This window comes from Carcharodon carcharias, chromosome 15 (assembly GCF_017639515.1).
Source record: "Carcharodon carcharias isolate sCarCar2 chromosome 15, sCarCar2.pri, whole genome shotgun sequence".
In the NCBI taxonomy this organism is placed as follows: domain Eukaryota; kingdom Metazoa; phylum Chordata; class Chondrichthyes; order Lamniformes; family Lamnidae; genus Carcharodon; species Carcharodon carcharias.
The window spans coordinates 29,093,167-29,120,367 of NC_054481.1; the positions used below are offsets into that span (position 1 = coordinate 29,093,167).

A 27,201-nucleotide genomic window follows, 5' to 3' on the forward strand; every position below is an offset into this window, starting at 1 on the left:
AAACGACAGGCTGCCGGAAGCTCAGGGTGGTCATGCTTGCGGACTAGGCAGGTGTTCTGCAAAGCAACCACCCAACCTGCATTTGATCTCCACAATATAGAGGAGGCCATGTTCCCAACTCTGATGAAAAGTCATTGACTTGAAACATTAACTGTTTCCCCACAGGTGCAGCCTGACCTGCTAATTATTTCCAGCATTTTCTGTTTTTATTTCAGATTTCTAGTATCCGCAAAATACTTCTTTTCGATTAAATCAATCATAATCATTTAAGCAGCACCTACCCTGGCTCTGTGCCCAACAGGGATTCCCATGGAACTATTCAGACAACTCTCAGCAAAAGCCAATATTTAGTTATACTTAAAAGGAATTTATATTTAATTTTGGTGTTGCTCAATCATTTTATTTTGCTTTTACACTTTGAGCAATTTCTACTTCGTATCATGATCCAAGACGATGTGAAAAACATCACAATCCCACTCTGGCTTTCAGAGGATGATAGTTTGGGGAAAATGTTGTTTAACAACCCTAAGGTCTTTCACTTTTTATATTATGAAAGTCTATTGCTACAGTGTATCTTCAGTTTTACCATCAGTTTAAAACTCAATGAAGTGCATTATTACAAAGAATCCCAAGGTCAGCTTCACAAAGCAGGACCTCCTCCACAAGTCCCTTTTGGAAAAAAAAAATGCAGCATGCGCCTGAGGCAAGTTCGCAATTACACCCCCACTCCGGCCTGCATTCCTTAACTAGCCTGCCAAAGAACAGCATGTGTTTAACAGGCTACTTAGAAGAAAAGGAATGTTCTTGTGAACTGTTGTCAGTTCCTTTCCAAAATTAACAAAGGAAATTCTGGAAGAAATAAAGGGATCCAAACCACACTGGGAAAGAATGAAGAAGGAAAATATTGCAACTAGGTGATCTTGCCATGTGGCAAAAGAAATGTGCTGGCTCTCAAAATTGTAGAATAGGATATCTCCCAACACCTCCCACCATTAGGTCACTGCACAAGCAGGCTTCAACCCCATCAAACAGACAAAGATAAAGGCAGTTTTGGAGGTCCAGATTGTGCATTTACCAACCCTCTCTCTTTTACTCTCTCCCTAAGGTCGTATCTCAGCCAGCAGAGTAGCAGAAATGGAGGGGGATTTTAAGCATGCTGCAGACCACGAGAAGCGTAAGCCACTATGTGGTGAACAGGATAATACGTTGATTCAGTAGCTCTCATCTGCTCTGCTACTATTTGCCCACATATGGTAGAGCAAAGCAGTGAAACCAACGTTTGAACCCAAGAGTACATCATGGGCAGGTATCACATTTAGGAGCACTGGGTAAGCCTGCATTAGAGCAGCGCAGTTAATATATTCAAAGGGACGTGAATTAAGTAAATGTAAAAACTGAGGTTATGAACACTTCCAGCCAATAGACGAGCCTTGATCTAATCAACTCTGCAACCTACACTTTTCCCATAGTCCCACATTACATTTGTTTTTGTTAAACGTTCAGTCACTTGTTCTTTAAAAAAGATTTGCATTTCTGCAGCATCTTTCACAATCTCAGGACATCCCGAAGTGCTTTACAGCCAATTAAGTTAATTTTGGAGTGTAGTCACTTGTTGTAATGTAGGAAACACAGCATCCAATTTGTGCACAGCAAACTCCCATAAACATCAATGCAATAATGACCAGATCTTTTTTTTAAAAAGTGATGTTGTTTCAGGAATAAATATTAGCCACACCACCAAGGAGAAATCCCCTCTTGTTCATCAAAATAGCACCATGGGATCTTTTACGTGCATCTAAGAGAGCAGACGGAATCTCTATAGTTCATTTATTCTAATTTCCAGCTAATGGAATATAGTTCAAATGAAAGACAGATGACTAATTATTACCAGTTAGAAAATACACTGAATACTATTTTGAGGAATAAAATGTCAGAACATAATTTGCTTTAAACTATTTAGTTGATAATCCAAATTGCAATTAACAACAGCACAAAGTGCCTGAAACACCTTTAAATTGCAGCATTTGATTAACTGTGCACAGAGCCAATGTACATGGAGAGAAAAAAACGCCTGCGTATGATTTGTGTACAAACAAACATGCACATACACACCCCCGCACACATGTGACAGTTCACCTACCCAAAGTTGCTGACGCTAAATTTAAAGGCTTATCAAGCAAAGCAATTTATGTGACAGACATTATCTTGTATCGGTCTGTGCTAAAAACACACAGTGAGCAAGGTGAAAGTCTCAGCACATTGTGTTTCCACCACCAAAAATCTGCTTTGAAACTAGTCCGGACTGGTGATGATAAAGTCACCACTTTGCTGGCTGAAAGCAACACCATGTGTTGAGAGTTCTGGACAGATTCAAGTCATCTCCTAGCATTCAGAGATGCACAGCTTAAAACTGCTTGCATTTTGGCATAGTCACTGTTCGAACATTAGTGAGATAAATGTCACCCTGACAAAGCACAGGGTGTTCCTCCGAGTTTGGAACAGAACATAGGGGAGTTTTATACAGCATACATCACTTGGGATTCTTTTAAACTAGATAGTCGCCATTGGGTGGACGGCAAGGCGAGAGAAGCACTTGGTGGGGTGTGACAGGACAAGTGAGGCTCTGGGGGGTGAGCAAGGAGACCTCGAGGGTGGTGAGTGAGGAGCCAAGGGACGACTGAGGCTCCAAGGTGAGTGAGGTGCTGGTGGGGCGGCGGGGCTGTTGAGGCTCCGGGTGGGGGGGGGGGGGGTTCGAGCGAGGGGGCCAACGAGATGCCGGGGGCAAGCAAGGCACGGCGCGGGGGGGACCAGCGGGGCGCCAGGGAGCGACGGGGGAAGCAAGACACAGAGGTGGGGGAAAGAGCGAGGTCCAAAAAAGATGGGGAAATGCCAGGCAGAGAGAGAGAGAGACACACACACACAGAGAGGGGAGCGAGGCGCAGAGCGAGTAAGTGGAACAACGAGGTGCAGAGCAAGTTGGGGATAGTGAGGCGCAGACCCAGAGGGAAGAGGGTGAGAGCAAGGCCCGGAGAGAGGGGGTCAGAAGGGCAGACAGTTCCATTCTTATATATCTAATCATAGCCAGAGTATCACTTGCAATGACTTGCATTCCTGCTCCTGCACCATTAGCTCTGGTATCCCCTAAGAATCTATCCTTGGCTCCACCTATTTCTTATTTAGATGCTGCTGTTGGTCATATCATCAGAAAAGCACAGGGAAGGCAACTCAGTGTCAGGGCCTATCTTGCTCCACAGGAAGCTGCTTTACCTTATTTACACCTGGGACAAGGCAGTTACTGGATGCAACCTAGGGAACATGATGCAGAAAACAGAATTGAACAAATGGAATGAGGCATAAAATGAAAGCCCATGTCATTGTACACCCTTGATGGTGTGGTTTCATCAGTTCCTCTGGAGAGGAACTTTTCACAGCACTGCAGCTTCATGAAAAACCTCTAAGATTATATTTTTGAATAATCTGTCAATCTTTTCTAAATGTCTATGAATAAAGAATAGAATTTCCTTCCAGCTCCGCTTAAAATCAAATAATAGAAAATTTTATTTAAAAGGTGAGAAAACATTTAAGCAAAGAGCTAAGCATCAGAAAGTTTGTTTTATTCTCAAAGATTCCAGGCTGAAAATGTTTTAGTGCTGAATGGAGCAGAGCAAATACCTCTTTTGATTTACAGTGATGCCTTTTTGCTTCAGTGCTTTTTCATTGGCATCTCGGAGCAAGCGAATCTCCTTCCTGGAGAACAGGCGGATGGAAAACGCTTTGTCCAAAAGCTTCTCAACGGGGATGTATTCAGCAATGCCTTGGATGAAGCTCTGGATGTCAGTTCGAATGTTGGCAGATTTTTCGGACTGTCTGGTTCTGATTTTTCGGAAGAACTTAAGGAGAGCCAATGCTACTCTGTACAGTACTTTAAATCCTTCGACAAAGAAAATGTCCAACACGCGGGCTGCGTAGTTAAATGGCAGGTCTCCAAACATCCACCGCAGCCAATCAGAGTAAACCTCAAGCACATCCTCAGAAGCGCCCACTATCAGTTTGTGAGCACCTTGGCAGTATTTGTTGGCTAGGTCTCCAAAGGTCATGCAGGAGGACTCGTAGGCCAGGAAGGTTTGGTCTATGAAATGTTTTGTACGGTCATTGCAGGCCAAGAGCCGGCACACCTTCTCAAAGCAGTCTGCCTCGTCTGTGCTGTAGTGCATGAGCAGTGCCACAATGGCTGGCAACACAGGACAGAAAGAGATGTCTGGAAACTGATTGGAAATACACAACACAATCTTCCTAACTCCAACAATTCCTTCTGCGTTCAGACAATAGTTCGGCACAGCACTGCCATCCACAAATTCTGGCAGCGGTAACGTGGAGACATTCCTTTTCCCAGTGATTTTTCCAACAATATCCTTGTACACCTCAGCATCAGGAGTCACAGTTCTGCAGGAGACTGCTTTGATGATTTGTTCATAGATTTTGCCTCTTAAAGAGTGGCTCTTTGCCCAGTAACCTTGTCTGGCGTACTGTTTTAGCAAGTTGGCATCTATGTAAGATGGAACCACAGGACTATCCTTCTCCAGGTCAGTCATCTTGTCCCAGTCCACGAACTGTCCACATTGCGTGTCAGACATAGCTGGAGTACACTGATTCTTCTGTTTCAGTTCTTGAGAGTTGTGGTGAAGGAGGTCGTAATTTGATCTTCAAGGTGCAACCATGTTTTCACTGTTGGACAAAAGACAACAAAATTAGCGTTTTACACCCATTATAGCTTTAAGCATCTAGAAGGATGTACATAAGGTTGAGCAGAGGACTAATCACTAACTACCAGAATATGGCTTGAATACTCAAATAGGAAGGATCAGCATTCCCAGTTCAAGAAGAAATATAAGGGATTAAGGATTAGGACATGGGCAGTTGGAGAAGGCAAGTGGCATGCAGGACATTAACCTGAGCAGCAGGAATCTGTACATGTAACAAATAAACTTCATTCTTTAGATAAAAACAAAAAAACAAAAAACTGCGGATGCTGGAAATCCAAAATTTCATTCTTTCCTATTTTTAATTGCTCTACATTTGAAAATGACTGGTGCTCTAGAATCATAATATTTCTTCCCTCTCCCTGATCTATTCGTGTACTTTTAAAGGCAAGGTCCCTGAAACACAGTCCCCAAGGAAAACAAAAGAACTTGTGTTTACATCGTTCACATCATCAGGGTGAGATAGTAATGACGGCCCAGATTCCCACTCAGGTGGATATAAAACATCCCACGGCAATATTGCAAAGAGTAGGAACTTCTCCTGATGTCTTGGTCAGCATTCCATCTTTCAGCACAGTAATTAACAGATTACACATCCATTTACTGTTGGTGGGACTTTGCCAGTCTCAAATTGGCTGCCATGTTTGCCCAAGTAAAACTGGTTACTTTGGAACAAGGTGATGTAAAATCCCATTTACACAGCAGGCATGCTGGTGATATCGAAATATAGAAAAACACTTTCCCCAGAAGTATGAATGACAACAGAATGAAGGTGCAGGTAAATTTATGGTACAAACACTATTTTCTCCTTAAAAGTTTGTTTTTGCCTGAAGAATCCAATGCTTTGAATTATTGGCAACAATTTGATCAGTCAAATTTGATCAATATACTGCATTTAGAAAGCTGCTTATTGCCCAGCATAAATCAGATAAATGTTTGGCAGGATTCCAACTGTGCTCCATTTTAACCAAAATGTTTGTGTGGATTTAAGGATTGCCAAAATAAAGGGAAGTAATGGGGTTGCTGCTTCAGAGAGTTATGTTCCAAGTTATGAGTGTTGGTGAGGTTACATCATCCTGAGTGCTTACGAGTCAACACACAGTGTGTACAGATCACAAAGGCTGGAACAACTGTCATTATCCAGAGATCTTTATTTCAGACAATTACCTTCAATGCAGTATAAACAAACTGGTGTTAAACATTAAGTGCATTAACCTCTAGGTCACACCACCAAAGATGGTGATAGCACAACTCCAATTAGCAAAGCTAATTCAGTTTGGAATACGTTTAAAAATAATCACTTGAAGCCATCTCTTTTGCACCTTTACTTCTGTAGATTCAGAGAGCTTAAACTTCAAGGTCCAGTGATGGACCATGTGAAAGTGATGGAGGGGTGGAAATTGGAAACAAAATTAATCAATTTTTCCAGGGCCAGACATGAACATGGTTACTTTGGAACAAAAACATGGTTCAAGAACATGGAGCAGCACCAAAACAGTCATCGATGTACCAGAAAAAGAGTTGTGGGAAGGGGCCTGAGTAGGACTGGAACAATGAATGTTCCACATACCCCATAAAGAGACAGGCATAACTGGGGCCCATGCGGGTACCCACAGCCACACCTTTTATTTGGAGGAAGTGAGACGGAGAAATTGTTCAGTGAGAAAACAAGTTCAGCCAGACGAAGGAGTGGTGGTGGTGGATGGGGATTGTTCAGGCCTCTGTTCAAGGAAGAAGCGGAGAGCCCTCAGACCATCCTGGTGGGAGATGGAGGTGTAGAGGGATTGGACATCCAAGACTGCTCTCGTCCCTTGCCAGTTCCACTGTCATGTTCACAAGTTCTAAGCTGTACCCTCTGTAAATTTCAACTCATCCAAAACTCTGCATTTTACACCCCACCAAACCCTGTTTGCGCATCACCACTGTGCTTGCCCAAGCCTCAAACTCAAATTTTAAATTATGTTTAAATCCTATCATAATCTCAAACATCCCATCTAACCTCCTCCAGCCTTTCGATATTGTCTATGGTGGCTGTAGCTGATACCATAGCTTCCATTTTCCTAGACTTCCCATTGCTTGGCTATTTACATACCCCTTTGTTTCTTTAATATCTTAATGCCCCTGTCTATTACTTGACTGTGATGATCTGTTAGATCATTTCACTTATTCTTCTGACATCTCCTCGTGTATCATCACCCAATTGTGTTAGCTGTGGCTCATTTGGTAGCACGCTATCCTCTGAATCACAAGGTGAGTTCAAGTCCCACTCCAGGGCCTGAGTTCAGTGCTGAGGCAGCATTGCACTGTCAGGTATCATCTTTTGGATGAGATGTTAAACCGAGGTCCCATCTGCCTGTTCGGGTGGATATAAAAGATCCCATCATATGATTTCGAAGAAGAGCAGGTAAGTTATTCCCTGATGTCCGAGCCAATGTTTATCCCTCAGTCAACATCACAAAAAACATTATCTGATCATTATCATGTTGCTGTTTGTTGGAGTTTGCCGAGCACAAATTAGCTGCTGTGTTTCCTACAATGCAACAGTGATTACACTTCAAAAATACCTCATTGGCTGTAAATGGCTGTGAGATATCTGGTGGTCATGCAAGATGCAAGTCTGTCTGTCTTTTATTGCTGTCAGCCTTTCAGCCTTGCTACCTTTTCTAAATACAGTCTTTACTAACCAAAGTTCTGGACTAGCTACACATTGCCTTTATCAAAAAAGTTGGGGGGGAGCCTTAAATGTTTTTCTAATAAATCTCTCAATCTGGAGTTCCTTTCCTCCTACACAATATCCTCCATTCTTCTTTCTCTTCTGCTTTCTTCCCCCACGTTTATATAAAAAAAATCTTAGTGATGGAACATCTAAGATGCTTAACAAAAGGGCCCATAAAATAGGTTGAGGGTGAGTAAGATAGTGGACCATGTATGCTAATCTTGATCAGCTACTTACAGGACCGTTTAAAATTCGGCATTCCTACAGTCTCAATGACAATGGAAGAAATTAAGTTTGATTTTAATAAAGGCAAGTTGAGAAAAGAACAGAATAAATGTGCAAAATAAAAATTAGAAAACCAAACAGAAGAGCTTGAACTTTAGAAGAGTTTATGGTGTCTGGAAGGTTCCTTATGGGAGTTTGATGAGTACATGTTGTACATTTGGCACATCATACACCACAACAGGTATTCTGCAGCTCTGAGCTGGATGGATTTTGATCCAATTCAATAGGACATGCATTATCTCTCCCACAAGAAGCTGTGGTAGGTCAACCCTACTGAGACATAAAGAAAGAATGCTAACAAAGTTGTATTTTGAAATGTTATACAATGGAATGTATATTGAACCTGGGATTATCAACAATCTGAGTGGACTGCAGAACAAAAGGCACAATGGCAAAATACAATGCAAATCACCTTGTGAAAAAATTTTGGCTGTGGGTATTGCTAGCAAGGCCAGCAATTATTGCCCCTCTCTAATTGCCCTGAGAAGGTGGTGGTGGAACTTCTTGAGTCGCTGCAGTCAATGTGGTGAAGGGACTCCTACAGTGCTGTTCAGGAGTGAGTTGCAGGATTTTGACCAAGCGATGATCAAGGAACAGCAAAGTTACATACAAGTCAGGGAGATGTGAACCAAGGAGGTAATAGTCTTCCTATGCACCTGCTAGCCTTGTCCTTCTGTATGGTGGAGGTTGCAGACTTGGGAGGTGCTACTGACAAAGCCTTGATGACTTTACATAGAGTTAGAATATACAGCATTCGGCCCAACCAATCTGTGCTAGTCTTGATACTCCATATGCCTCTCCAACCAATTCATCTACCTCACCTCAGCTTTTCAACAAATCTTTCTAGCCCCTTTTCCCTCATGTACTTGTCTGGTATCTTTTTGAAAGCATCTAAATTATTTCCCTCAACCCTTCCTGTGGCAGAGGGAAAGGTAGTACACATGGCACCCACAGTGTGCTGTTGGTGGATGATGGTGCTAGAATCAATGACCTAAACAGTGAGCTCAGCTTCTTAAAAAACCATGACAAAGCATTCATCAGTTTGAACTGTCAGATCAAGATAATACTGTTTAGTGAAAACATTTAACTGTCAAGTGGCTGCTTTTTAAAAATACGGAGCTGCACTTAATGCTTTAATTATTCCACAACTATTTTAGTCAATCAAACATTCTCCGACAGCTTCTGGCCAGCATAAGAATGAGGAAATTCTACAGTCTAGTTTGACAATTGTTATTTAGTGCTGGATTTCCTTAAGCTTTTGCTGCCAAGTAATTTTAGATGCAAAACAGTAAAGCCTGTAACTAAAACAGATACTAGGTAGAATCTCAGCACCGTGAGACAAGTGAAACACAATTTTAGGCAAAAATGAAAGTAATGGTCTTAACGACAAAAAAAATGAGGCGGATCTATCCAAATATTAAGCACACAAAATGCAAGTTAAAATTGTGGGAAGATGATAGCTGCAAAGAAACAGGATGATGTAACAATCATTTCTGTTAGTATGAGCAATTCAACTGCTTCTCTGTCCTAAGACAGGAAAAGGCAAACAACCTGTTCCAGCCCTTTATCATGGCTACAAGTAGAAGCAGTCCAGTTTACTCACTCTCCAATTTTTATTCTGGTCCAAACGTAACATACCTTTCCTTGTCATCTCAACAACTTGGAGAACTTACTGCTACCTCGGGAACACAGGAATTTTTAAACAAAACAAGATCAAGGCCCATCCAATTTACCTACCACCATCCTGGTAATTGCATGATACAATAATAATGGAGCTGTTGACTAATCATAACAATCAGTCTCTATCAATTAGTCCACAACAAACCCAGACATGAAGCAAGGAAAACCTCAGCGGTGGAAAGCTTTGGGAACCTTAGGCCCAAGCTGTAATGTGAACGTGCAGTCCATGTCTTGGTGCAGCCTATCAGTCCCAACAAACAGTACAAAACAAAAAAAAAATCAGATTTCTTGCATAAAAATTTGTTGCAAATTTTTGAGGGGACACAAGTTCCTCCAGGCATAACAATGAATTTGTGATCTGGAAAAACTGTAAAACCTTTAACAACCCGATAATTTCAGTCTCTCATGACATTGACCTGTAGAACAAAAACCATGGTTCACTCCTCTAAAGCTCTAAATAGTTCTACTATTCTCAGCACATCTGTCAATGTCTGATGGAAACTGAAAAAGCTAACATTTTAGGGAGGAACTTTCAGAATTGAAAATTGAGATAAACATATTATGGTCAACAAAAAAAGGAATGGAGATCATGCAGAAGAATATTGAGTGAAATTATCTAACATTGTCTCAGTTGTTCGACTTTGATTGACGGGCGAAACCAGTCAATTAAATTGGCAAATAAACTGCCTATTCACTTCTGAATGATGGGTTGAAATTCTTAGAAGTGTGTAGGAGGAAAGGAACTCCAGATTGAGAGATTTATTAGAAAAACATTTAAGGGCTCCCCCACTTACTCTGTTGATAAAAGCAATGTGTAGATAATCCAGAACATTGGTTAGTAAAGACCGTATTTAGGCTGAAAGGCTGACAGCCTTGCATCTTGCATGACCACCAGATGTCTCAAAGCCCTTTACAGCCAATGAGGTATTTCTGATAAAAACAAAAAAACTGCGGATGCTGGAAATCCAAAACAAAAACAGAATTACCTGGAAAAACTCAGCAGGTCTGGCAGCATCGGCGGAGAAGAAAAGAGTTGATGTTTCGAGTCCTCATGACCCTTCGACAGAACTTGAGTTTGAGTCCAGGAAAGAGCTGAAATATAAGCTGGTTTAAGGTGTGTGTGTGGGGGGCGGAGAGATAGAGAGACAGAGAGGTGGAGGGGGTTGGTGTGGTTGTAGGGACAAACAAGCAGTGATAGAAGCAGATCATCAAAAGATGTCAACGACAATAGTACAACAGAACACATAGGTGTTAAAGTTAAAGTTGGTGATATTATCTAAACGAATGTGCTAATTAAGAATGGATGGTAGGGCACTCAAGGTATAGCTCTAGTGGGGTTTTTTTTTATATAATGGAAATAGATGGGAAAAGGAAAATCTTTATAATTTATTGGGAAAAAAAAGAAGGGGGCAACAGAAAGGGGATGGGGATGGGGGAGGGAGCTCACGACCTAAAGTTGTTGAATTCAATATTCAGTCCGGAAGGCTGTAAAGTCCCTAGTCGGAAGATGAGGTGTTGTTCCTCCAGTTTGCGTTGGGCTTCACTGGAACAATGCAGCAAGCCAAGGACAGACATGTGGGCAAGAGAGCAGGGTGGAGTGTTAAAATGGCAAGCGACAGGGAGGTTTGGGTCATTCTTGCGGACAGACCGCAGGTGTTCTGCAAAGCGGTCGCCCAGTTTACGTTTGGTCTCTCTAATGTAGAGGAGACCACATTGGGAGCAATGAATGCAGTAAACTAAGTTGGGGGAAATGCAAGTGAAATGCTGTTTCACTTGAAAGGAGTGTTTGGGTCCTTGGACAGTGAGGAGAGAGGAAGTGAAGGGGCAGGTGTTGCATCTTTTGCGTGGGCATGGGGTTGTGCCATAGGAGGGGGTTGAGGAGTAGGGGGTGATGGAGGAGTGGACCAGGGTGTCCCGGAGGGAGCGATCCCTACGGAATGCCGATAAGGGGGGTGAAGGGAAGATGTGTTTGGTAGTGGCATCATGCTGGAGTTGGCGGAAATGGCGGAGGATGATCCTTTGAATGTGGAGGCTGGTGGGGTGATAAGTGAGGACAAGGGGGACCCTATCATGTTTCTGGGAGGGAGGAGAAGGAGTGAGGGCGGATGCGCGGGAGATGGGCCGGACACGGTTGAGGGCCCTGTCAACGACCGTGGAGGGAAAACCTCGGTTAAGTTTCTGAAGTGTAATCACTGTTGCATTGTAGGAAACACAGCAGCTAATTTGCGTTCAGCAAACTCCAACAAACAGCCAGATGATTATGATCAGATAATCAGTTTTTTGTGATGTAGACTGAGGGATAAATAGGGATAACTTACCTGCTCTTCCTCGAAATCATACGATGGGATCTTTTATATCCACCCGAACAGGCAGGTGGGGCCTCCGTTTAACATCTCATCCAAGAGATGACACCTGACAGTGCAATGCTGCCTCAGTACTGAACTCAGGCCCTGGAGTGGGACTTGAACTCAGAATCTCGTGATTCAGCGGGTAGCGTGCTACCAAATGAGCCACAGCTAACACAATTGGGTGATGATACATGAGGAGGTGTCAGAAGAATAAGTGAAATGATCTAACAGGGGCATTAAGATATTAAAGAAACAAAGGGGTACGTAAATAGCCAAGCAATGGGAGGTCTAGGAAAATGGAAGCTATGGTGTCAGCTGCAGACACCTTAGACAATATTCCATCCTGAAAATTATTTATAAATATTACAAGCAGCTAACTCAACATTCACCCCATGGGACTCCACTGGCAGTTGCTTCCCACTCTGACTCTTCCTCATATCATTGCCTGCCGTTGCTGTCTGCCTTTCAATCACACTGCCTCAACTGAGACAATGTTAGATAATTTCACTCAATATTCTTCTGCGTGATCTCCATTCCTTTTTTTGTTGATCATAATATGTTCATCTCAATTTTCAGTTCTGAAAGTTCCTCACCTAAAATGTTAGCTTTTTCAGTTTCCATCAGACATTGACAGATGTGCTGAGTGCTTCCAGCACTCCTGTTTCTTTCCTCATATTTTTAATCTTAGGATCATGGCCAAACAGCCCTCTAGCAGCAATCTTGTTGCCAAACATTACTTCACTTAACTGGAAAACCACGCTTTTAAGGGTACACCACAATTCCTGTACTGTGCTAAACAAGAAGAACACAGCATCAAAATACATCAACCGTTTAAAAACGCAACTGCACATTTCCACACTCAACTCTGCTGGCAAATTCCAATAGACCGCTATTTTTTAAACAAGCCGCAAAAAGCTAGATTACTGCAATGCAGCATTACTTGCTCATTGAGTCATAGTGCAAACACCTTACTGCATCATACGGAGGTTCTGACCTTGGGTAAATTGGTTGTACTACAACCTTGCATGTGACTTAATCTAGCTCATAAAACCAATTATAATGCAATATAGTACTTTTAACACGCAAAAGTTAACACTGTACTCTCTTTGGATAATTTAGACTGAATATTAAATAAAGGTGTTAGACATAAATAACTGCACTGGGAACCTAGGTGTATACACAATATAAGCATAAAATGGTAGCTCAGCTAAGAGTAGCTAGGTCCAATTAAGTTACTCAGCAATATCACTGGCTGATTAATTCCTGGCAATACACCAGGAAGGCATGCAAATCCTGTGCACATTGTTGGTTAATTACACTCACCTTCCAAGGAAAATATGATTACACTGCGAGATTGGCAGCTGCTTTTAGACACATTTGACATATCCGGATTACTTCTCAGAGAATATACTGCAGTACAAGTAGAAAAAAAGCACATATTTTATTGAATTAACATTCGCAAAACACTAATTATAGCTCCCATGGCAACGAACAGAATCAGATGTTAGGGTAGCCATCAGCTTTATGTGGTGTACTATTTTGTGCAGATTGGAAGGGGCTGAATGTGATATTTCTACATGCACATTATATTTGTGCTAGTAAGCAATTTTTAAAAAGTATTTTGGAATAATATTTGGTTGCTGTCACAGTTGATATCATTATGATTTAATCCAAGGCGGACCTGAGACCTGAGAGAGAGAAACTGAAATGCAGGGATTTGAGATGTGAGGGGCAGGTGCAGAGAACATCTGTTAATACGGACTGCTAACTTTATGCAACAAGTGTATGTACTACAATCTGGAGCACATGCACTGTATAATAAGTTATTATACTTCTATTATGTGATCGTTTTACATTTACTTTAAAAAAAGTTATATGGCGTATAAGCTCAAGCTTCCTCAAAGTATGTCAATCTCTTGTCCAAATGTTCAATCAATCTGATTTTCCAAATATAAAATATCTTCAGAAATTACGAAACAAAAATAGACAATTAGGCCCAACCAACTTGTTGGTGTTTCTCCTCCACCATGAGCAGTATCCTAAAACCCACATGCCCGTTCCTATATCCCTTTATGCCATTTTCCTTCAATCACCTATCTAACGTGTTGTTAAATCCTGTTCTCTGCTTCAACCACTAACTCCAGTGATGCATTTTAGACCGTCACCGCCATGTGCAGAAAAAAAATGTTTCTCCTGCTTTCTGTCCAAGTTTGATATCTTGGATCTATATCCTCCCATTATGGATCCCCCAACCACTGAAATCCGTCTGTTTCTATCTACTCTGTCACATCCATTCTTAATTTTAAAGACCGCTGTCAAATTACTTGTTAATCTCCTCTGCTGCAACAAAACATCCCAATTTTTTTGAGCTTTCTTTGAATTTCTATTTCCTTGCAAATCTACACTGTACCCACTCTGTTGTGTCAATAGCCTTCCTATTGCACGGAGCCCAAAACATCAGAACACAGATAGGGGCAAGATTAGATTATACAGCCCGTTGAACCTGCTCCAGTATTCATTACAATCATGGCTGGTCAGGGCTTCGATGCCACTTTCCCATCCACTCCCTATATTCCGAGACACCAAAATACTCTCTACCTTGGTCTTAAATATAATCAATGATGGGCCATCCACAACATTCCAGGGAAGAGAATTCTAAAGATTTACAACTATTTGAAAGAAGAAATTTCTTCTCATCTCAGTCCTAAATGATCGACTCCTTAGCCCGTGACTGCACCCCCCATGTTCCCCAGTCAGCAGAAACAACCTCTCAGTGTCTACCCTGTCAAGCTTCTTCAGAATCTTGTATGTTTCTTGATCATCTCTCATTCTTCTAAATTCCAGACTATATAGGCCCAATTTATTCAGCCTCTCATCATAGGACAACCCTTTCTTCCCAGGAAACGATCCAGTGAGCCATCGCTATACCGCCTTCCTTAAATATGGAGACCAAAACCACACACAGTATTCCAGGTGGTCTCACCAAGTCCCTATACAGTTGTAGCAAGACTTCTTTAATCCTGTACTCCAAAACCCTTGCAAAAAAGGCCAACATACAATTTGCCTTCCTAATTGCTTGTTGTAACTGCATGTTAACTTTGAGGTCCTTGTATAAGCACGCCCAAGTTTCTCTGAACATCAACATTTATAAGTTTCACAGCTTTTTAAAACTCTGCTTTTTTATTCTCATAACCAAAGTGAATGACCTCACACTTCACATGATACTTCATCTGCCATCTTGTTGCCCATTCCCTTAGCCTGTCTATAGGTCTTTGCAGCCTCTCTATCTCCTCCTCACGACTTACATTTCTACCTAGCATTGTATCATCGGCAAACTTAGATACATTACTTCTCTTTAGCTCTGAAGAGTCATATGGTCTTGAAACATTAACTCTGTTTCTCTCTCCACAGATGCTGCCAGACCTGCTGAGTTTTTCTAGCATTTTCTGTTTCTACTTTAGATACATTACTCCCTCTCTAAGTCATTAATATAGATTGGAAATAGCTGAGGCCCACTCTGTGATGTTACCTAGAGAAGTAAATTCATTATTGCCTCTTTTAGATTCAATGCCTCTTCCCATGAATATTAGAAACAGATGCTGGAGTAGGACATTTGGCCATTCAACAAGATCATGACTGATCTTTTGCCTCAACTCCACTTTCCCACACTGTTGTCATATCTCTTAATTCCCTTAGTATCAAAAAACCAACCTCTGTTCTGAATATACTCAACAATTGAGCAAGAACAGCTCTCTTGAGTAAAGAATTCCAAAAATTCACAATCTCTCAGTTCTAAATGGTCAACCCCTTATTCTGAGACTGTGACCCCATGTTCTAGATTCTGTGACCAGGGAAACTTTTTCTCAATGTCTACCCTGTCAAACCCCTTTAAAATGTTATATATGTTTTAATTAGATAACCTCATCCTTCTAAATACCAGGAATAAAGGACTAGGGTACTCAATCTCTCCTCATAGAATAATCACCTCCCCCTAGGAATCAGTCTAGTGAATCTTCATTACATTCCCTCTAGAGAATGCATGTCCTTCCTTAGGTATGAAAAACCCAGGCCACATAACTGAAAAGCTATAAACAGGTAAGTGAAAGAAAAGATGAATCTGCTGGAAATGAGCAAGTCAATCAATCAACTGAAAAAGATGGGTTTGAGGTATTGGGTGGGACCCTTTGAAACTCATCATGCAGGTGTTGGGAAAAATTCACCTCAAGAGTGAAGCACTAATCTCACCCTCCTCCTTTTCAGATGATACCCCACTGTTGTGCAATCTCAGCACAGTGTTTTTATCTGTGGTCTAGGGGCTGGAGACATGACTAACAGTAGGTAGGATACTATATTGTTTGTCCTTACACTACAGTCTATTGACCTAGCCTCTCCCCATTCCCAGCCCTAATGGCACAATATATTGGTGTACCAGTGTACAACATTGCAGAGTGATAATAACACAGACTGATAACCACAGTTCACCAGTCAGGAACATAGGAACAGGAGTAAGCCATTCAGCTCCCAGACCCCATGCTGAGTCTGTTCCACAATTCAATAAGATTGTCACTGACCCATAGCCCAACTCCATTCAACTGCCTTGACTCCCTCTTCCTTAATATCCTCAGTTAGGAAAAAATAATCTCAGACTTAAATTATTAACTGAGCTAGCAATTATTTATTTTTGTTGTTACACATATCTACCACCCTTTGCATGAAGAGGTGTTTCCAAACTTCTTTCCTGAAAAGCGTGGCTCTGATTTTAAGGTTATGTCCCCCTGTTCTGGACTCACCTTCCCAGCAGAAAGTTCCTATGTACTTCATCAATTCCTTTCAAAATCTTAAAAACCTCAATCGACTCACCGTTTAACCTTATTTTTTTTATTCATGCACAGTGCGAGAGCTTTGCTGGCCGGGCCAGCATTTTTATTGCCCATCCCTATTTGCCCTTGAGAAGGTGGTGGTGAGCTGCCTTCTTGAACCGCTGCAGTCCATGTGGGCTAGGTACACCCACAGTGCTATTAGGAAGGAGGTTCCAGGATTTTGACCCAGCGACAGTGAAGGAACTGCGATATATTTTCAAGTCACAGTGGTAAGTTACTTGGAGGGGAACCTCCAGGTGGTGGTGTTCACATCGATCTGCTGCCCTTGTCCTTCTAAGTGGCAGTGGTGATGGATTCGGAAGGTGCTGTCTAAGGAGCCTTGGTGAATTCCTGCAGTGCATCTTGTAGATGGTACACATTGCGTCTACTGTGTGTTGGTGGTGGAGGGAGTGAATGTTTGTGGATGTGGTGCCAATCAAGCAGCTGCTTTGTCCTGGATAGTGTCCAGCTTCTTCAATGTTGTGGGAGCTGCACTCATCTAGGCAAGCGGAGAGTATTCCATCACACTCCTGGCTTGTGCCTTGTAGATGGTGGACAGGCTTTGGGTAGTCAGGAGGTGAGTTACTTGTTGCATGATTCCTAGCCTCTGACCTGCTCTTGTAGCCACAGTATTTATATGGCTAGTCCAGTTCAGTTTCAGGTCAATGGTAACCCCCAGGATGTTGATAGTGGGTAGTGGGGAATTCAGTGATGGCAAAGCCATTGAACATCAAGGGCCGATAGTTGGATTCTCTCTTGTTGGAGATGGTCATTGCCTGACACTTCTGCGGCGCAAAAGTTACTTGCCACTTGTCAGCCCAAGCCTGCAAATTGTCCAAATCTTGCTGCATTTGCATATGGACTGCTTCAGTATCTGAGGAGTTGCAAATGGTGAACATTGTGCAATCATCACCGAGCATCCCCATTTCTGACCTTATGATGAAAGGAAGGTCATTGATGAAGCAGCTAAAGGTGGTTGGGCCGAGGACGTTACCCCGAGGAACTCCTGCAGTGATATCCTGGAGCTGAGATGACTGATCTCCAACAACCACAGCCATCTTCCTTTGTGCTAGGTGTGACTAAATAGACAGCGGAGAGTTTTCCCCCCGATTCCCATTGACTCCAGTTTTGCTAGGGCTCCTTGATGTCACACTCAGTCAAATGCTGCCTTGATTTTAAGGGCAGTCACTCTCACCTCACCTTGGGAGTTCAGCTCTTTTGTCCATGTTTGAACCAAGGCTGTAATGAGGTCAGGAGCTGAGTGGTCCTGGTGGTAACCAAACTGGGCGTCAGTGAGCAGGTTATTGCTAAGCAGATGCCGCTTGATAGCACTGTTGATGATCCCTTCCATTACTTTACTGATGATCGAGAGCAGACTGATGGGGTGGTAATTGGCTGCGTTGGATTTGCCCTGCTTTGTGTGTACAGGACATACCTGGGCAATTTTCCACATAGCCGGGTACATGCCAGTGTTGTAGTTGTACTGGAACAGCTTGGCTAGGGGCGTGGCAAGTTCTGGAGCTCAAGTCTTCAGTACTATCGCCGGAATATTGTCAGGGCCCACAGCCTTTGAAGTATCCAGTGCCTTCAGCTGTTTCTTGATATCACGTGGAGTGAATTGAATTGGCTGAAGACTGGCATCTGTGACGCTGGGGACCTCCAGAGGCCGCCGAGATGGATCATCCACTTGGCGCTTTTGGATGAAGATTGTTGTGAATGCTTCAGCCTTATGTTTTTCACCGCTGTGCTGGGCTTCTCCATCATTGAGGATAGGGATATTTGTCAAACTCCTCCTCCAGTGAGTTGTTAAATTTTCCACCACCATTCACGACTGGATGTGGGAGGGCTGCAGAGCTTAGATCTGATCTGTTGTGGATTTGTTTAGCTCTGTCTATCACTTGCTGCTTATGCTGTTTGGCATGCAAGTAGCCCTGTGTTATAGCTTCACCAGGTTGACACCTCATTTTTAGGTATGATTGGTAAAACCTCACATTTCTGGTATCCTCCATATAAACCTTTATGCAGCCTCTCCAGTGCCTCTATATCCCTTTGTATAACGTAGCAATCAGAGCTGCGTGCAGTATTCCAAGCATTGGAAACAGTAGCAGAGTGGCTATGTTACTTGTAATCCAGAGGCATGGACTAGTGGTTCAGGGACTTTAATTCAAATCCCACAGTGGGAACTGGGAAATTTAAATTCAACGAATTAAACAAATTCTGGAATAAAAAGCTAGTATCAATAATGGTGACTGTGAAACTACCAATTGCTCTAAAAACCCATCTGGTTCACCAATGTCCTTTAGGGAAGGAAATCTGCCATCCTTAGCTGGTCTAGTCTGTGACTCCATACCCACAGAAATGTAGTTGACTCTTAGCTGCCTTCTGAAATAGCTTAGCAGTCAAGAGGATTGCTCTGCACCATCTTTTCAAGGGCAATTAGAGATGGGCAATAAATATTGGCCTTAGCAACAACGGCCACAATCCGCAAATAAAAAAAACAAAGAATTGATACAAGTTTAGCATAACTTCTCCACTTATCAATTCTATCCCTCTAAGAATAAGCATATTGCAATCAGAAGGACTGAGGCCATAATCCAGTTGCCAACCTTCCAGAATTGTCCAGAGTTTCCAGGAATGAAACACTGCAAACAACTTGCGAGAACCATCATGGGGTGTTAATAATTAATGTGTTCAAAGAAAAATTAAGTACCAGCCGTGGCTCAGTTGGTGGCACTCTCATCTGAGAGTCAGAAGGTTCCTGGTTCAAGTCCCACTCCAGGGCTTCAGCACAAAATCAAAGCTGACACTCCTATACAGTACTTAATGAGTCACAGGTGCTGTCTTTTGGATGAGACATCAAATCGAGGCTTCATCTGTCCTCTCAAGTACACATGAAAGATCCCATGGCACTATTAAAAAAGTTTTCCCTAGTGTTCTGGCCAATTTTTCATCTCTCAAACAGCATCACAAAAGACAGATCATTATCACACTGTTATTTGTGGAAGCTTGCCATGCACAAATTGGCTGCCATGTTTCCTACATTACAACAGTAACTACACTTTGAAAGTACTTCATTGGCTGTAAAGCACTTCGTGGTGTCTGGTGGTCATGAAAAGTGTCATATAGATGCAAGACTTACTTTTTTTAAAAGATATTGAAGATGGAAAATTACATTTTTACTGGGGGTGGGTGGGGTGTTGGACGTGGCAGGAATATGATCAGTGTTTTATGTCTCACTAAACAAAAAAGGAGTGCATTCTAATACAAAGGAGACGGTTCCGCAGGGCAAATTGAGACAAGTCTTTCTGGTGTGGAAAAATCCTATTTTGCAAACGGAAGGGAGGGCATTGGAATATACTTTCCAAAACTGCCAAAGAACTTTGTCATCGGGATGTGGCTCAGTAGAACACATCCAAAGCATGAATAACAATTCACATTTTAATAAACCAGTCTTAGCTGAAACAAAATGGGTAGGAGAATAACACTAAACATACATTATTAGGCATGTAATTTTAAAACTAAAATTTTAAATATAAATTTTCCACTCAATTTTTTTTGGAGACTGTGGTGGAATTGAAATTGGATATCAACAGAAAAAAATCAAACGTCAGCATCAGCAACTAAGTAAAGACACATGTTGGATTTGGGCAGTCATACACTGCTCCACATAAGCTGGTTGGTTGTTCATGCACAACCAACTTTGAAATTTAACATTGAGAAGAATGCATTGCTTAGATCATATGCATTTCATTCAATGGCACATTAGGGAGAGCGCGTCAATGGACTGAACTACTTTTATTTTAGCTTACTGGCTGAGGTGGAGGATATTAAAGGGCACTTTGCACAAATAAGACAGTGTAGATCACCTGATTGTTAACTGGCAAGGATAGCCCAATCAGCTCTGAGTTACAGAAATTTGGTGTTAGTATCAATCGCATTTTGTAAGGTAACGATATCAAAGGATATCCCAATGCAAAGGAGGGTAAATAAAATTGAGGTACAGATCAGTCATGATCATAATGAATAGGAGAACATGCTTGAAGGGCTGAAAGGCCTACTCTTGTTGCTATGACTCAATTACAATGCACAGAATGATGTGCAACATCCTCAAAAGGACTACTTGCTGACAAAAAAGCCCCAAGTAAAAATTATTACAGTGTCAACATAATTATGGACAGTGACAAACATGACATTATATACATGGCCAAGGCTAGAGAACCTGGGAGTAGCTTCCATCATTAACAGCTTGGCTTACACTTGGATTTGGGACATTAGACCAAAACGAAATCCTCATTTGACATGTTATTGATCACCATTGCTTACTTTCGTCGTACTGAATAGGAATCTTTCTAACCACAAACACACTCAGTTCTCTCCAATGTAATAGACTGCAGCCAGACAATATTGTGATCCCGAGTACCACTTAAAGAGGAGCAATCATGCCAAGCTCAACAACAACTTGTATTTATATGGCATCTTTAACATAATAAAATATCCCAAGGACTGCAAAGGAGCATTATCAAATAAAATTTGACAAAGCCATATAAAATGATATTAGAGTACAGTCATAATAGCATAGGAGGTCTTGCGACCCATCAAGTCCATGCCAGCTCTCTATAGTGCAATCCAATCAGTCCCACTTCCCCACTCTATCCGTGTAGCCCTGTAAACTTATTACCCTCATGTGCCCACCAATTTCCTTTTGAAATCATTCACTCTCCGCTTCCACCACCCACAGAGGCAGAGTATCCCAGGTCATTACCACTCATTGCATAAAAATGTTCTTCCTCACATCCTCCCTGTACCTCTTGCCCAAAACTAAATCCTAGTCCTTGAACAATCAGCAAATGGGAACAGCTTTTACTTGCCGATTGTCATGGCCAGAAGAGGCATATCCTATCCATAACTTTAAAACACGGGCTGTAATTGGTTTGTAATCTTTCGGAACTAGCTTTCTTTTAAAAAATGAACATTAACAGGTGGCTAAGATGGCTGCTAAAGGTCAGGTGACTTTTGCAATTTCTGCCTCAAGTCTCCGAAATGAACCATGGGTGGGGGCCTCCTCCTCAAATGAACATACCAAGATGAAGCCCTGCTTAACACGTGCTATTGTTTGTGGACTCAATCCAAACTCAAGAATCCCCGAGACTCCCTGGCTTCGAGCTTGATACTCAACAAAAAAAAAACTGCAGAAGCCAGTTTATCACTAGTTGATGTGAACAGATCTGACCATCCTTTCTCCATTGTATAGCAATGGCTTCTAGCTTTAAAGCACAAAAGAAGTATTTGATCAAATGGTTAACTGATCAAAACTTTCTTCAGATAACAAATCTATTATCCTAAAAACCAGAGAGAAACTGTCAGTCTGCATAGAACACAAAGAAACGGCAGCTACAGGAAAAGGCAGTAACACTTATGCCTTCCATAACCTGGACACAGGTAGATCTTAAAGTCTCCAAGCTGTTCCTTTTCCAAGTTCACCAGTACAGAAACTTGAACTTCTAGTAAGGAAACTAAAAGTAACCAGCTTTGAGAATTGCTGAAAAATCCATCCCTTCGAGGAAATCCTGCAGCAACTTTGAGATAAGATTCCAACTATTTGAATCTACCTAGATCAACCCTTCAGGAGTGAAAACATCTTTTCAACTGGCTGTCAACGTACACTTCTTTCCTAAAATGAGCCAAACACGTGACTTACGAACTGTTCCTTAGTTTGTCATCTGTAATGCCCTATCTTCTTGAACTGTATCTTTCTCGAGCATGTATATGTTTGCGTGAGTGCTAAGTGATTGATGTAGCATTAGACTCTGGGTGAATCTGTGAATAAATATTGCTATTTATTTAAACCCGCTAAAGCTTGCTGCTGATTATTCAAAATTGACTACACACTCGAGGTTGAGAAACAACACGCTCTTCTCCAGAAACTGATTATGGGCAGTAAGGGAACAGGAACAAGGGTTTCAGTTTTCTCCCATCCCTATCTGTACACTATCCTATCTAAATCTATCATAATCTCATACACCTCTGTCAAATCTCCCCTCAAGTTCCTTTGCCCCGGCTGATGAATGATCAAAAGTTTGGTCAAAGAGGTGGGCTTTAAGGAGAGGGGCAGAGAGGTGTAGGAAGGGAATTACAGGGCCTAGACAGCTGGAAGCACAGCACAAATGCTGCAGCATTTAAAATTGGGGATTTTCAAGAGTTCAAAATCGCAGGAGTGCAGATATCTCAGAGGCTTGTCAGGCTGGAGAAAATGGGAGAGATAGGGAGGGTCAAGGCAAGGCCTTGGGGGAGATTTGAAAAGATCAGAATTTTAAAATCGAGGTGTTGCTTAACCAGGAGCTCTGTAGGTCAGCAAGGAATTGGGTAATGGGTGAAGGGAACTTGATGTGAGCTATGACACAGACACAAGTAGTTTTGGATGGCCTCAAGTTTACAGAGGGTAGAAAACAGAACAAAGATAGAGGATCAGTACAAATAAAAATAAAAATCTGCGGCGATTACGGGACTGCCATTCTACATTCAGTGACTGAGGATGCCACAATCCTAGAGCTTAATCGTAGTTCAGTTTTTATAGCACTACAATATGACAATGCAAAATTTCCACAGCACAACTGAGTCCTAGTTACAGAGCAGCATTATAACTTAGAATTAGTGGAGAGTGTCCAATTCAAGCTCTTACTCAGTATAATTCTTGGTTAACTTTAAAGATAGAGTATAATACTAATAGCATGCTTACTGAAGTCAGTAGACAATATTCGTGTCACAGTCCTTTCCCCATGTGCCACAGAATGATTACAGAAGCATGGCTGCTGAAAGTCACAGTTAAATTTGTTCCTTGGCAAGAAGTTTGAACTGCTCAAAATCTGCCTAAGCTGTAAATAAACAAATCTCAGAAAACGTAATTTTGGTGCAAAAGTTTTACTCTAACACTGATGGGTGGGAAGGGGTGAAATAAAGCAAGAATTACAGCCTCAATATTCAGCAGTTTCTAGGGAGCTTCCTGGCGTGGTGAGGACGGGATTGTTTAATCTAACTAAATGCCAAATCAGGAGCTGTTAGTTTTATGTTTTATAAAGCAGTGAACTTCCTGGGAAAAATTATGCATTGGTCAGCAATGCCGTCCTGGCTCGTCATGGGTCCACACATTTAATTTCTCATTAAAGTGACACTTGGCACAAAAGTCTTATTTTCTCCTATTCAGTTAAGAGCGACAATTTCCTGTTTGTTCTTCCTCTGTTTAAAGTCAGTGTTACATAACAAACGATACCTGAAATGAAACGCTGCGGCACAGGCTCATATAATAACCAAAACTTCTGTTTTTTAAGTTAAAGTACAATGATAATGTAAACTTTATATCGGTGCAAACTTTAATGCTGATGACTATTTACTTAAATTAAGGTACCCCCTTCACTATGTTCCAAAACACCCTCACACTGCAGTAAATGGTTTTAAACGTTGCATAGATCGCTTTGCAAATTATGCAATTTGTTGCAAGACCCAAAACACTAAAAATTAATTTCCCAACTGAGCTCGCGATGTAGTACAAATATGTACATTTTTCCAAGGTAAAAATAGTCCAATTCTGACCAACTGACAATTTACCGAGCAAAACCCAGGCTGCTACAAGCAGCCAAGCTGAAATTGTCAGCGTGCATTTGTCAATTCGCATGCAGTGCTGATGCAAAAAAAAAAATTGGTCGGTGGGACCATGCTCAAGCTCCACATTTTACACCGAACCAGGTGGAGCGGCGCCAACCGCCTCAGGGGCTCGCGCTCCGGGTCCCGGGGGGAAGAGAAGCGGAAGGGAGCGCATCTCCTCGACAGCTGAAAAGCGAGGATAATTACATAGAAAAGATCGCAGCAATGGGGGCCGGGGGAAGATTCCCGGTGTCCGGTCCCCGCCGCCTGTCACTCACTCACTCACCCACCTCTCCCTCTCCCTCTCCCCCTCCGCCTCCGCCGCCACCGCCGCCTATCCCTCGGTATCCCACTGGCGGCAGCGCCACCAACACGCATGCGCCCCTGAGCTCCTCGCTCACCAGTGCGCAGGCGCAGGACCAGCTGTTGACATTATGACTGAATTAATGTCAATCTTTAAAATGCTGTTCACTTCCAAATTTCAACCTCCATCGAAAGTAGCTCCTCTGCAGCGCCAGTGTTTTGATCCAATGGTACCCTAAAAAGTATCCTTGTTTGAGATATTTTAAATTATGAATGGGTTTGACAGATGTGAAATGTTTCCACTTGTTGGAGAATCTAAAATGAGGGACTATAAAATACAAGGTAGTTACTAATAAATCTATTAGAAAAATGAGAAGAAATGTATTTTCTTAGACAGTGGTTAGAATGTGGAACTTGCTGCCATAGATAGGGGTTGAGGCAAATAGCTTGGATGCTTTCAAAAGGAAACTAGGAAAGTATATGACAGAAAATGGGATAGAAAAATATGCTGAAAGGCTGAGATGAGGTAGATAGAATGGGAGAAGAATGGTGTGAAGCATAAACACCAGCACAGACTAGTTGTGCTGAGTAGCCTGTTCCTGTACTGTACTATGTAAGCCTGTGGTACCAGAACTTTGCACTGAAGTCCAAAGTGTGAGATTTTCAGTCACTATCCATATACCTGAGGCACCACCTCCCACTAATAAATGTAGATAAAATTGAGTTGCCTACCCCATTTTTAATCTTAATTTTTCTGACCTGGTACTTCTCAGACAGCCAACCCAAGTCACTTTGTTTCTCTACACACAGTGCATGCATATTGTTTAAACGATGTCAGAGTAGCTATAGACTGGAAATTAGACAATTCCTTTAACCAGAGACAGGTGAACCTCCAGAATGCATCGCTGACTGCATTGTAGGCCCTGATTCTCTGTATGCCTTCAAAGAAGGAGCTGACCAGTTCCTGACTGTGTTGGAGATCACATCATATACAGAAGGTTGTGTTATGTCTTCTGGTTCCTATAAGTTAAGAATAATCATGGCCTCAAAATGCTGGAGCTTCTTTCATTTCTCCATGTGGCTGATAGACTGATACATTGTTACTTGGCACATGACTACAATGTGACAATGAATGTGGCACCTGGGATATATATTCACAAAACTAGCTTTTAGCTCTTTATGAATAATATAACATCCCTTCTTTAAAAAAATTGACTCTATATCAAAATAATTGTTCAATAATTAACTTTTTCTTCTAAATGAAAGAGGAAATCAACTGTTATAAATAACCTGAACTCCTTAAGAGTCGTTAAAGTTTGTTTTAATTCCTCAAGATATTATTCACGGTGTCACTGAAGTGGTAGTATGTTGTGTCTCCATCTTGTTAATTTGGTATTCATTGCTTTCAGTGGTGATTTGGCACACTTAGTGAGTGAAAATAAAGCTATGCTTGGGTCATCCTTTGGCTGCTGGCTTTTCATGAGTGTTCTCTTGATCATCTGGATATGTCTTTCTATAAACCTATGTCCCTTTGGGTAATGTGATGATGATATTCAGTGAATCCCTTAAATTCCCTGGAGGTGAATTAGATTCCATTTTTACATATTATTCTTTCAGGAATCCCTTGCTCAATGAACAGAACTTGTACTCTTGAGGTGATTGTTGTAGCTTTCAAATCTTTCACCTTTTGGATAAAGAGGAACTTTGAGTGGTAGTCTGCAACTATGAGATACCGTTCTTGCTTGTGTGTAAATAAATTGGCTCCAACAGTATGCCACGGTCTGGTTGGTACTTCAATAGCTATCATTTCTTCTTTCTGCTGTGTACTTCTGTACACATTGCACTTAGGCACCATTCTTTCAACGGGCAGAATATTCTGTGCCCACTGGCATCAGGCTTGCTCAGCAGTGTGAGCGGACAATATGACAAGGTGGCCAAAAATCGCCAGAATCATCCCCCCTCGCTGGATCATCCGCCCATGTCAGCGTGATTGCACACCAACATGTTTTATAACAGCATATATAAGGCATGCACTTGGCAGGTTGCACTTTGAGGGGAACTTGGAGGTGAATGCACAGTAATGTTGTGCAGCACTCATGAGGGTCACCTCATAGAGTCATAGTTATACTTCGACCAATCATGTCCGTGCCAGCCATCAAGCACCCATTTTTTCTAATCCCATTTTCCAGCACTTGGCCCATAGCCCTGTATGCTATGGCATTTCAAGTGCTCATCTAAATACTTCTTAAATATCGTGAGGATTCCTGCCTCTTCCACTCACTCACACATGTGTGTTCCAGATTCCAACCAGTCTCTGGGTGAAAAAATGTTTCCTCAAATCCCCTCTAAACCTCCTGTCCCTTATCTTAAATCTATGCCCCTGCTTATTGACACCTCCACTAAGGGGAAAAGTTTCTTTCTATCTACCCTATCTATGCCCCTCATAATTTTGTATACGTCTATCAGATCCCACCTCAGACTTCAATGCTCTGAGGAAATCAACCCCAACCTATCTAGTCTCTTTTCATAGCTGAAACCAGGCAACATCCTGGTGCAATCACGTCCTTCCTATAGTGTGGCGACCAGAACTGCACACAGTGCTCCAGCTGTAG

At 41.9% G+C, this 27,201-nt stretch overlaps 1 protein-coding gene across 4 annotated transcripts in view; it reads right to left on the minus strand.

Moving 5' to 3' along the window:
- Nucleotides 1-24,661, minus strand: part of tbc1d24 (TBC1 domain family, member 24) — a 39,071-nt gene extending 14,410 nt beyond the window's left edge. The window contains exons 1-3 of one of the 4 annotated variants that reach the window (XM_041206744.1): nucleotides 24,577-24,609; nucleotides 13,113-13,199; nucleotides 3,673-4,725 (exon numbers count right to left, since the gene is read on the minus strand). In XM_041206744.1, the coding sequence (XP_041062678.1) occupies nucleotides 3,673-4,634 (962 nt within the window). In that variant the 5' untranslated portion in view covers nucleotides 4,635-4,725; nucleotides 13,113-13,199; nucleotides 24,577-24,609. Of the gene's footprint in view, nucleotides 1-3,672; nucleotides 4,726-13,112; nucleotides 13,200-23,384; nucleotides 23,438-24,576 lie in introns of those variants that run through there. The other 3 variants (XM_041206746.1, XM_041206743.1, XM_041206745.1) reach the window with 3 other exon arrangements.
- Nucleotides 24,662-27,201: the final 2,540 nt, after the last annotated feature.